Source organism: Armigeres subalbatus, chromosome 3 (genome assembly GCF_024139115.2).
Source record: "Armigeres subalbatus isolate Guangzhou_Male chromosome 3, GZ_Asu_2, whole genome shotgun sequence".
Classification (NCBI taxonomy): Eukaryota; Metazoa; Arthropoda; class Insecta; order Diptera; family Culicidae; genus Armigeres; species Armigeres subalbatus.
In genome coordinates, this window is record NC_085141.1 from 94,031,353 (window position 1) to 94,044,197 (window position 12,845).

General features: G+C 37.6%; 1 protein-coding gene across 7 annotated transcripts in view; it reads left to right on the forward strand.

Moving 5' to 3' along the window:
* The window catches only part of LOC134220963 (neuropeptide CCHamide-2 receptor-like), a 216,041-nt gene that overhangs the window by 157,268 nt on the left and 45,928 nt on the right, over positions 1-12,845 (forward strand). Inside the window, exon 1 of one of the 7 annotated variants that reach the window (XM_062700124.1) lies at positions 7,709-7,763. The exons of 4 other annotated variants lie outside the window; for them this stretch is intronic. In XM_062700124.1, coding sequence (XP_062556108.1) covers positions 7,728-7,763 — 36 coding nt within the window. In that variant the 5' untranslated portion in view covers positions 7,709-7,727. Of the gene's footprint in view, positions 1-7,708; positions 7,764-8,116; positions 8,234-8,282; positions 8,850-12,845 lie in introns of those variants that run through there. 2 more of the 7 variants (XM_062700128.1, XM_062700127.1) reach the window with 2 other exon arrangements.

Below are 12,845 nucleotides of genomic sequence, written 5' to 3' on the forward strand. Positions count from 1 at the left end.
TGATGACAAACTATTAGAAAAATCAAAAACAAAAATCAAATAAGTTCTGCAGTGTGAGCCGGCCTGAACAATGATATTGATGCTCTCCCAAAATCGGGCAAATATCAGTCCAAAATCAGACTTCAAAACTTTTTTGATTTTGGTTTTTTTACTATACAAGCGACATAACAGATGGGTGTTTGGGAAGTTGACCTGAAATTAGTCAAATAATCGAAAATGTTGACGTTAGTGTTATTCCCCAATAAGAAATGTTGACGCGAGAGGCCAATTCAACATTTTATGTTCCGTAATTAAACAGTTTGGACGCGTTCGAAGCTCGTGTTTCCATTCTCGCCTAGTATCTTTCGATCGGCCCCAACTCTGGTCGTTTTGTTCCACAATGATAAAAATATTCTGTTGGACCTAATCAGCTTACAACGCTATGCGAAAGGACCGTAGGTAGCAAACGAACAAGATCAGCAAATAATTGTACGGTTTTTGGTTGGCCAGATCCAAAATATATCCAAGCTCTCAGCCTTGTGAACACGAATATTTCGAAGTTTGCTCTTTTTATGCCGAGATTTTTTCAACTTTTTAAAACAAATCATGATTGAATAAATGCCGAAGAATATCCCAACAAAAAAGCGAAGATGATTTCGATTTCGAGTTATCGAAAAAAGCAGTTTTGAAATGGCACCAACAAATGCTAAGACACGTTCAACAGTTGGCCAAGTTGGATATTTTTGCCGAAATTCAAACAAACAAAAGCAGAGCGATATAAATTCGAGATTGGGGACCCATGAAGTATCGTGAAAAATAATCCCCATGTTTTGGCAAAAAAAGGATTTGTATAGACTTTGACGTGTTCATTTTTGTCGACGTTGAAACAAATAAACTCAACAAAGCGGTTCATTCAAATTTAATTGCCTACATTCCGGGTATTGGACACCCGACGTGGTCAATAATTACAACGTCAGAAACTCGATGTGCATGTCCGTCCACAACATGGGAAAGATTTAGTTCGATAAATGTATTGGTTACCTCCAATACATTTTTCGAACTAAATCTTTTACATGTTATGCACATGCACATCGAGTTTCAACAAAGCGGCTTAATTCTGTTGAAACGTTAGCAATAATCCCGGGAATACGAGCATAGTTTCGCAGTCTGTTTCCACACGTCGGATTATTATTCATTCGAATGGATACCGCTGCAGTGCACAAAATTTTCGAACAGATCGAGTGAATAATGATTAGCGTGTATATTCATTCAAGTCGAGTCAAGTACGAGACACTGAAGACGGCCTTACAAGCGCTCAAAATTTTTCAAAACGGGGTAAGAAGAGAACGGACAAAAAGAAAACACTGGCGGAAATCGCCCGTGGCTTTATCCGGCGGAAAGGGGCCAAGGCTTTGTGTATTATTGATACCGGAAGTGCTTGTCTTTACACACAGGAAAAAATGGCATAGGCAACTTTGTCCGCCATTTCTGTTCCCGCCATCTTGATCTGTCTGTCGCAAACGGGTTGTTCAAGAAACAAGAAGTCCCGGCGAAAAAACAGAGGGTTGTGGCCAAACGACCGGTGGCGATTGATGCACCATTGTTGAAGGACTCGCTATTAAAAATGACAACTCTTCACAACCTTCCTCGATGTTTCGTAACATGGCAGGATTTCCAGCAGCTTCTTGTTCCGATGGGGTTAGCGTGCGGTGTAACTGTTAAGGGAACATGATGAGCGATCTCATTTTTTTCCCAAAAGCTACGAGAGAACATAAGGCAAGAAATGAAAGGAAGACTTATCAGCAAATACACAATATGCATTAAACGACAAAATTGTGATTCGTACTTTGGGTAAGTATCAACAGACGCATAATACACAATGCATCACTTAACACAACGCATTCCATTTTTTAGCAATGTTGCACGTGAGGGAGCGCCAGACAGCGCGAGTTTTGAAAACCAAAGTTATGGAAATCCTTTCAAGCTTTGGAGTTGGAGTAGAATAAATATTTGAACCGTTTGTTTGAGAAACTGCATATGTAACATTTTTGGTCAAAATGAGATTTTTATATATTCTGAATCCCCGTCCAAAAATACGTATTCTGGCAAAAAATACGAAAAAAAAATTTTTGTTCAGGAATGTATGAAAAAAATTTCGTTTGTTTGAGAAACTACATATGTCCACGCACTTTGAAGAGCAATTGTGAAGTACTGCTTTCAGTTTTTACACTGGAAGTGCCCCAGGGTGTTGAGTTTTGCCAAAAACTATTGATCTGTATCGAAGAAATCGAAAGATTCGGTGCCAATTTGTTCAAAAACAGTTTTTTGTTGTTTTCTCGAAATTGTGTAAAATGGACTTATGCAGTTTCTCAAACAAATGATTCATTTTCAATCACTTGCGACAATGAGGCTAATATGTTGGGCAACGTCCAACAGCTCAAACAAGAGGTTGAGCTAATGGCCACTCAATCAGGATTACCTTATCAGTAAGATACAGAAAAGGAGGATAAAGCATTAACCGAATTAACTGCAGCGATTTGCACTGAATTCCAAGAGAATTTGAACCTAGTGAGATGCGCTGTGCATACGTTGCAGTTAGCCATCCTCGATGTAGTGGTCAAGTCCAATGCCATGGTAAGAAATGTCACAGAAATAGCGAAGAAATGCAAGCAAGTGAAGTATAACCTCAGTTTCGTCAAGGTTTCGTCAAGATCCACCGGTTTGGGGCCAAACACGCTGGTGTGGAATATTCGACACGAGTAACCACTTTCTCGAATATGAACAGTTTTTCAAACGAATCAGTTCCCGGAACTCGGTAGTATTTTCACTGTCTTTAGTAGTTTAAAATTCCATAATCATTTGATCCATATTAATTGCAGATCTTGGAAACGCCTGGGACTTTGTACAATACTACGTGGAAGCCTTTGAAACACGTCTCCCTGATGAAACACGTCTCCCTGGCAGATTTTTGATTGCAATGGCTGAATGTCATCAAGGAAATGAGGAAAATACCTCAAAACCCATTCTCAACTGAACTGGATGAGGCATTAATTAACTGACTCCGAAACTTACGACGGTCACGGGCTTTCCAAATGGTGCTTTATTTGGATCCGCGTTTCAATTGCAAAGGCTCAACGATTTTCAAACCCGACGAAAAGGAACTGATTCAGGTAACATTCAATACGAAAAGTACCCCTCTTTTACATAATACATTAGCTTTTTATGCTACGAAGCGATACGATCCTTCATTAATGATTGTAAGGACATGGCCGACGCTTTCATTAACGAAATATTCATAAGCTTCCGAAACGTATACATTGAGAATGGGTAGCTTATCCCAAGCCTCTTTGAGTAGGTTCACGGAGTAACGACTAAGAATCACATTTACGGTCATGCATTTCAAACTTTATTTTAACGCTTCTAGGGCTACATTATTGATACATGCAACAGAATCCACGCATACCAAGAGTCCAAATCAGCTGCGTTGGAAACTTCAACTTTAACGAACGAAGATGACCTCGATGTGTTCATAACAGAAATGTACGGTGAATGTGATGCACCACCCGATGAAACCAACGGCTCACGATTCCTGCATCAGCTCAAAGCTCTTGACGTAGACGTGAGGCAAACTCATGGATACGACGTGTGGCAGCACTGGGTGAACAGACGTGACACGCATCCTGAATTGTATTCCGTGGCTAAAGTTGTCCTTGTCGTACCGTCCAAACAAGAGTATGTCGAGAGAGCTTTCAGTGCTTTACCCCTGGTACTAACAGATCGTCGCTCAGGGCTTGGTGAAGACACTCTGCAAAATATTCTTCTTGTGAAGCTCGATGGAGAGATGTTTGATAATGTATCAAACGCCCTTTTTTGGCTTCATCCTCTTCGGGGGCACTTTGACCAAAATGATCCATCCGATGGGATGGACGCTTGTGTGTGCAGTGTCTGGTTAAAATATTTTATGGATACGACAACTGGGATTCACATAACTACAATATAAATATCACACTTGAATTCTAAAAATTGCTTGTTTTATTATAATTATTGTCAATGGAATGTTCACGGAGTTGAGCAATGTTATTTGAAGTGAACTTACCGGAACAAAACGATGTACAATGCTCTCCTCAACCGCTCGTTTTTAAGTAAATTATTATGCCAAATAATTTAGGGTCTGTCTCAATTGGATAATTAAACTGAAATTAAACTTAAAAGTGACATTTCAATAATTATCAAATAACCCTGCTCGCAGAGCAAGATTACTTTTGACAGATATCGAATCATTTTCCATCGATGTCCTATTGGAATTGCTGGGTAGCACCAGCCATTCTTATAACGGGGTGATTTTTTAATTTTCGAACTGTCACTTTTAAGTTTAATTCTCCAAATGAGACAGACCCTTAATATTCCGCTCGTATTCCTGAGACCACTCAGAGACACCGCGTTCAGTCTCAATTATAAATAAACGTATAGAATCCTTTGCAGCCACCGTTAGGTCCCAGATTTCCATCTGCCAATTCATTCTTTCGGCTTTTTTGTTTTGCGCTGGAATCAGTACACAAAGTATCAATAGTTAAAAATATAATGTAACTTGAAATACTTCCCGTGATCCAGCTGCAACAATTTCATTCTCCAGGCCACAACTGCAAAAACAAACTGCAAACTATTTTGTTATTGTTTTTCTTCTCACTGCATTTGACAACAACTGACTTTGGCTACTATGATTGCTGAAAGGACTTCTTCGCAAATTACGTAACGCTAAACATGACTGTTTTAGACCTTAAAGCCCCAAACGCAATACAACGGAACGGCGACGGAAACGGCAAATTTGACAGAAAATATATGGGTTACACTGTTAGATGACTTTACCCATTAATGGGTACTATGTTATTGTTGATATTATTCCCACCGTGAAAAAATCACCCATTTTCTTTAAAAAGCGCCACTACTCATTAAAATGGGTAGTGGCACTTTTTCAAGAAAATGGGTGAATTTTTCACGGTGGGAATAATATCAACAATGACATAGTACCCATTAATGGGTAAAGTCATCTAACCGTGTAAGGTGATTATAGAATGAAGCCCGTGGTGAATTTCAAATTCACCACACGGTTATCTACATACATTTCAAAAAGCTCAAATCTGGTGGAATAGTTTTCGTACAGAGCCGAAACTCAAATTATGATTGTTCAGCATAACTAAGCAAACGATCTAACATTATTTCAGCCCCATACGCGTTATGGTTCTTTCATCTCGTGCGCTAGAAAAAAATATTGGAAAAGCACGTGGTTTACAAAATGGCCGATTTCTGGCTTCATTCTATAATCACCTTAACTGTCGAATTTTCCGTTTCCGTCGCCGTTCCGTTGTATTGCGTTTGGGGCTTAACTCATTTTTTTTACATGTTTTGTATGCAGAATTTTGAATATTTCTCGCGTGATTTTTGAAAACGTCGTGAGTCCAAAAGAGAGGCTCTCTTTGTTTATTTTCTCTTTCGATTATTACGAAGCCATACTAACATTTACATCAGATTTTTAAACAGAGATCTGAAAAAAATGGCTTTGTCTAGTGTGTTGAGGTGAAAAGAAAATATTGCAATAAATGCAAAACTAGCTTAAATATTAGTGAAGGAGATTGTAATTTACGATTGTGTCATTTACATGATATTACGATTCGCATCGTACTAAGAGGTTCTACATAGTTTACGTCGAGCGGTCGTGCTTGTACACAACTCTGATTTTTTTGGAGGACCATTTCACCGCACTTCCCCATTATGAAGAAATCTAGTTTAGCAAAATGTCTTCTCTTCCATGTGTCAACAAATCCTGAAAATTTCAGCCAAATCAGAGAACATCGATAAAACAGGAGGTCACTCTACTCGCAAACTGGCTCGTAGTATAAGTGAGTATAAATGGTATAATGGTAGTATAATGGATATACTATGCCCTGGGTTTCCCGAAAACTTTCTAGACCGGACCGAGAATCGAACTCGCCAACCCCAGATTGGCAATCCTACGCCTTCGCTCGCAAGGCTATTGGAGACCCGTAGTACTATGCTTATGCTAATTGCTTCTAATATTTGAAAATTCAGGTTGCTTAATACGTCGTGTGCTCCGAAGAAAAGGGTATTACTGTCCCCTATTCCGGGTAGCTCACAAAACTTTATGAATTAGTATTTTTTAGTCATCTTGACCTCACTTCAACACGAAAATGCTGAAAAAAAATTCGAACAACTTTCCTGTTTCATTTCAATAGGAAAACTCTTCTGGAGTTTTCCACTTCCAAGAGGATGATGACGATGATGTCTGGTCTTTCCATTACAGGTCCTATTTGCCGTATCGTGTTTTTGTGCATGAAAGCATGTAATCATGGCAAATGATTGAGTGTCGTCGTTAGTTCAAACCAGGATAAATGGCGGTTTTTGTTTTGTACAGAGTGGGTGTCAAATATCGTACTCAGTGGGTGAGCTCATTTCCATTTTTCGTAATGCATAGCCCTGAATCGTCGGATGGCAGGATGTGCTTACCGTCTAGGTACGGTGGTGGTTCGATATTACCCAAGCGACATGACAGTCGGCGTCATTCGAATCAGGTACGCACTACGGGGAACAAGATGGCCAATAACTAGAAAACTTGTTATATCAAATTATTGTTTTTGTTGTTGTCTGGATTCAATATGGCTTAAAAAAATAAACTTCAATATAATATTTCTCCATATACAGAGAATAAAATATGATTTTTTTTTTGGTTTTTGGGCGTCAGACACGATGCTTGACTATAAAGGAAAAGTCGATTTATATAGATGATTTAAAAAACTAAGAATAGTTTTTTTATACTAAGAATATACTTTAGGAAGATAGATTCAATAATTCAAATATATATGCGTTAATTTGAATGCATTGCAGGATTGCAGTAGTTTCTGAAAACAAGACTCGAAACAGCGCGGCGGGTGGGCTGATGGCTAGGCTGCTTTCCGTCCCCTAAAACCGTGGTGGGCTTTGTAGCACGCTGTCCAATTCTGCCACCAAGCTTTGCCTGCTGGGTGGGTGTAGGCTCAGATGCCATTTCCTGACTTGCGCTGATCTGGCTCTGACCACGTAAGTGTGAACCCTCGCATGGGCTCCCTGCATTTCATAAGGCATGCGAAGATAACCATGGGATCATTAAAGGCGACTACTCCAGTAGGATTCGACGGCAGTTACAAGGGGGACCCAATTAAAATAAGTGAATTCTTCTTATGAGGATGCGTTAGCTATGGAGGTGGTAAACCCCTTTGATAAAGAGGGTTTGGCGAGGTCTCCTCCTAGAGGGGTGAAGAGCGGATTGACGAAGGCTGCAACTAGGTGGTCATTAGAACAGTTCAACCAGACGATCGACATTGCCATCACCGTTGAGATTAGACTGGGCGAAGTACATATACCAGAAGCAATCCGACCCCAAATATCATGAATTTCAGTTCTTGGCTATATTGCATACTCCAACCAACAACGCCTCACGAAGCCAGAGCGTCAAGTATTATCAACGTTCATTCCGATAATGGCGACAATAGATCTATATCGCCCTCGGTTCAAGCGATAGTTTCGCCAAAAGATTGTTTTGTGTGCAAAAGTTTTTGTCGCGAAATTTGAACGATTCGTCGAATTTAGCTATACGAGGTGGAAAGTAATACGTGAAGCAAAACCGTGCCTTTAGTGTCTCTACAAATACAACGGATCGTGTGGACAGTGGTTTTCAACCAACGTGTACCGTGACCATGCCCTTGGAGTCAGGAGGATACGTGCTCTGGAAGGTTCTGGCCAGTATTGCTCTATTTATAATGTGGACTTTGAAGATTGCTGCCATAGTTTTCGGACATTATAATGGTTTTGTGAAACGTTTCAACGGCAAACGATACTATTTTCATCCGTTCTATCACTGCAGAGAAAGTGCATCATTCTTTATCGCATTACTGATAGTGCAGACTTCAACATGGCAGCAATACAATAAAATACAAGCCCAAATTGATTAAGGCCACTTGTGAGTGGCGCTCCATTACTATTAATCACTTGTACGCTGTTATTGGGATTCCATTCTACCCTTTCTCTGTGAGGTGACGTCGGTAGTACTCTTCTACGACGACTGGACAAGGTGCTGTTGGTCGTTGTCGCACATTACAGTGTGAAGTGTATCATTTGAGGATTACCATCTAACTACAATGGCGACGAAGTTAAAGTCAGACTGTGCTGGGGTGTAAGGCCGTTGCGCCATTAGATTGGATTAGTACGTTTTGGAGTTGGAGTTGATCACAACATCGGATTTCAGTGACTATAATAACAGTGCCATCAAGTGCCTGAATTGGAATCAGGAATCATCTGTCGGTTCCATATAATGCGCGTTCCAAACGAGCAGGAAATCAGTCAAACGTGGAACATGGGAACAGTTTTTTATAACTTTATTTGAGTGATTTTTCATATTGGCTACATGGGAGAACTCTTCTAATAAGACTCTACATTGAATTGGTTGGATTCGGTTGGCTACACGAGATTATTAAAAAGTATAAGATTTCTAATGTCGCTCCTTTTCGCGTGACCAACATTTGGTTTGCTTGGACCTAGCAGTCGAAGTGCCGGTACTATAAGTAGTGTCAAACTAATATGGGCGATGAAACCAAACATGCACTACATCAAGATAGGAACACGATCAAGTTAAGCTTGTGGAAGCATATTTTGGCAAAATACTTAGAATAACTGCAGTGCAAATAGCGTTCTAGTACTTATGCTTCTGTTGCTACATGTGACTACTCGGAGTCTTATTTGACAAGTGCACAGCATTGCCGTTGTTTCTTGCTGTTCGTATATGGTATATTTGTACAACGTCTGATGATGACAGGCCTCAGGTGAGTGGCTCTCCAAATTCTTCACATGTGTTGTTGATTTTTAATCATCCTCGCATGTGTCTACGGAACGATGGAGTCCACTAATGACAACCACAATGGACAGTTTACTCTCCACCTCGCGTTCTTGCATGCACAAATCCCAATAGATGATCAACATAACTAAAATGAGCTCTGGCTGAGTAAGACTGGGCATGATGACCAACCAAATTGAATATTTTCTTCAAAAGTTGGTAAAATATGCCAAAAAAGTTCTTGGTGGAGTTCCTGAAGGGACTCGGATGAAACTACGATTTTTTTTTCTAATTTTCATTAGAAATTCCTTTGTAAAAAATTCTGTGGAAGCTCATATAGGCATTTTTTCAAAAACCACTAAGGTTCTCGTTGGGAAATTTCTTTAGTAAAACCGCAGGTAAAACCGTAGAATATTCTTTCACGATTTCATTCGGAAATTTATTAAGGAATGAAATAGTTTCTGAAGGAATTCCTAAAACGATTTCCAAAGAAATCGCTGAAAAAAATCTTCTTTTAAAGGAATTTTCAAAAGAACTTAGTGTAAAATACTTCTTCCGAACTTGGCCAACTTCACTATTGATCCCAGGACTCACTTCCCACAAATCACACCCAGGAAATACAAAACCTTGTTTAATGTCACTCCTGACGGAATCCAAGATTAAAAGTGCGGCCCTGGGCCGGTTCAACTCGTGATTTTCAAAGGAATTTCCTAAAGAACGTTTTTTTTTCCTAAAGGTTCTCTTAAACAAAGGAATACGTGGAGGAAATTCTGACGTAATCCCTGGGGTAAATTTTAAGGAATACCCGAAAGAATTTCCAAAGAACTTTCTGGAATTCGTTTAAGGAGGAGTTTTTTTTTGTAACTTTTTTAGGCAATTTCCTAAGAAATTCCTGGACGAATCTTCAAATGAATCTCTGGAGGAAATTGCGAATAAATTACTGGGAAGAATTCCAAAGGAATTCTTGAAGAAACCTAGGAATTACATCAGAAAAACCAGTAAGCATTTTTTCTGAAATTCTATTAGGATTTTCTTTGTCATTTCCTTTGAGAATTACTTCGGAAATTCCGTCATAAAATCCTTCAAATATACCTTCATTGATTCTTCTGGAAATTCTTTCGGGAATTGTTTAGGGAAGTATTTTACCGTCAAAAAATCTTTTAGAAGTTCCTTTAGGAATTATTTTCGAAAATCCATTCAGGTTCTCTTTTGAGAATCTCTTCAAAAGTTTATTTGGAAATTCCTGCACTAAACCCAACACAAATTTCCGCCAAAAAAACGCCTCCAAAAGTTTATTTGGGAACTCCTCCAGAATTTTATTTTTAAAATAATAAAAAAATACCGCCCAGAATTCATTCGGATATTCCTCCAGAGACTTCTTTAAAAGATAATTCGTAAAACCTCCGAGATTTCCTTCGGATATTTCTTCAGATTTTTTTTCGGTAGATCTTCCAGGAAATCCTTTGAGATTTATTGAAAACGAAGTTGTTTGCGATGTAGTTACTTATTGAATTTTCGAAAAAAAAAGTCCTAGAATAAACAAACAAAGACTTTAGGAAAGATGAAGGCATTTTCGAATTCCCGAAGAATGTTTTAAAGCAATTGCTGGAAGAAGTTCTGAAAAAAAATTTAATGGATATCTAGAACAACTTTCTCCAGCGATTCATGAAATAAATGCGGAAACAATTTCAAAAGGAAAAATTTCCGAAGAAATTCTCAACAAACTCCGAAGAAATTCTCAAAAGAACGAATGGAATTTTTTAAGGAATTTTCACTGGAATTGCTAAAGAAACATCCAAAGGAATTCCTCAAGGAGTCTCCGAAGGAGATTGTAGGAATTCGTAGAACAAAATCCGAAAGCATTCCGTAAGCAATTTCCGAAAGAAATTCGTAAAGGATTTTCTGAAGAAATCCGTAATGAAAATTCTTAAGGAATTTTCGGAGAAATTTTGTAAGGAATCTCCGAAGGAATACCCAAACAAATTTTAGGAAGAATTCCTAAAATAATCATCTAAGGTTTTTAAAAGAAACATTTCGGAGGGATATCTAATTTGACTAAATACTATGCAGTGAGGCTACAACACCCCAGTTCTGAGCAACAATAGCTGTGAATAAGAAAATAAGAAGCGTTTTAACTGATGCTCGTAATATTTGCTCAGCAATATTTGCTTTGCTGATGCTCAGCAAGTGGTTTTGTCAGTTATATTCAGAAATTGATTTCAAAATATAAATTATTTACTCGGGAATCGGAACAAAAAAATCGGTAAAGCATTCACGGTTGGGATTTAATTATTTTGCTAAATCAGTTTGCCTTATAAGCCAACTGTCCTTATAGCACAAATCTTAAAACAAAGAAAACTGATTAAATAAATTGATTTAAATAAATAAAAAAATAAATATTGTCAAAATAAATAATGTGCAACTTGACTTGAAATTTCTTAAGTTCAATAATTTTCCTGCATCAATGCCAGATCCTTTAAGAATGGGGACGCTTTGGGCATGTATCCAGGCCCCACAACAAACCCATTTTGCGAGTCACCTACAAGTTTAGGTGCCCGACTAAATGAGGCCAAAGATCAGTTTAACAATTTATGTATTATTATACTAGATAAAGCCTCATTCAAACTCTCAAACTAATCAACCAACCTATTAATTAACCAAGACAATGTATGTCACTACACCGACTTAGAGGCACCATCGTTTGAGGTAGATTTGAAATTGAGTTTTGACGAGATCCACCTTTATGAACTTCCCTAAGACTAGTTCAGTACTATTCCAATTAACTCTACCACGCTGTATTTCTTCACAGATACGTATTGCGACATCAATTATTGGGCCGTTTTCAGTGTCTCGTGCATGGCTTGACTCGACTTAAGTTAATTGATTTTTTTATTGCGATTAGTCACCGGCGTGGCATAATTATGATCAGATGAAGATCCTTTAAACTTGCCATTTTCGCCACTAAAAATGGACAGGCTTGAAAGAAATGACCATTGAATACCATTCCTATAAGCATCGTTCGTTCATATAACAGATTAATCCATAATGATGAATTTATTCCCTGCGAGACAAATATGCTCAGTGAAAAATGGGACAACAGACGAAGTATCAAATATAACATTCTCTGAGCAGTTTACATGCGAGATTTGATACAAAACGCTTAATGTCACAACTTTTTTTGGGTGTAAATAAATATAAAATTTCCACAAATTTTGCCAATTTCCCAAAACAATTAGGGTAAATGACGGTGTTGGCAGGTTTTGTTCTATTATTGTCTGGGAGGTTTTGGTTGACAAAATTTTATGAAATTTGGCCACAAGATTCTTTGAGATGCAAAGAATGTTTAGGCCAAATTTGAGCATAATTAGTTATAGAAAACCACCCCGACAATAATAAAAACAAAACTTGCCAAAGCCATCATTTCCCCAATAAATTTTCATAAAGAAATCAAAATGTTCCACGAGAAAAAAAAAACAAAATTTCCATAAATAAATCAATATTAGTAATTAGTAACAATTACAAAAATTACCACAAAATAAATATGTTTCAAAAAATCAATAGAGAGCAATAAGAAATTTGAAAATTTCCATAAAAAATATATAAAAGCAATAAAACTTGGCATTTCTTAATAAAATTCTGTAAAACTCATGGAAAATTTCTTCAGATTTATGGCTTTTTATGTATTTTTCATGATAACTTTCTTATTCTTTTTATTGCTTTTTATTCATTATTTTGTAAAAAAAATTAAATTTTTTTATCGGAAAAAATATTTTGTGGAAAATTTTATAATTGTTTTATTTATGGAAATTTTGTATTTTTTTGTAGAACATTTTGATTTTTTATGGAAAATTCTTCCTTTTAAAGTGCCGTTTGTTTTTGTTTTGTGGATAATTCTTAATTGTTTACAATAGATGGTAGCATCATCATCATCATCATCATCAATTCTTAATTGTTTATGGAAATTTTGCATTATTTGTGGAGATTT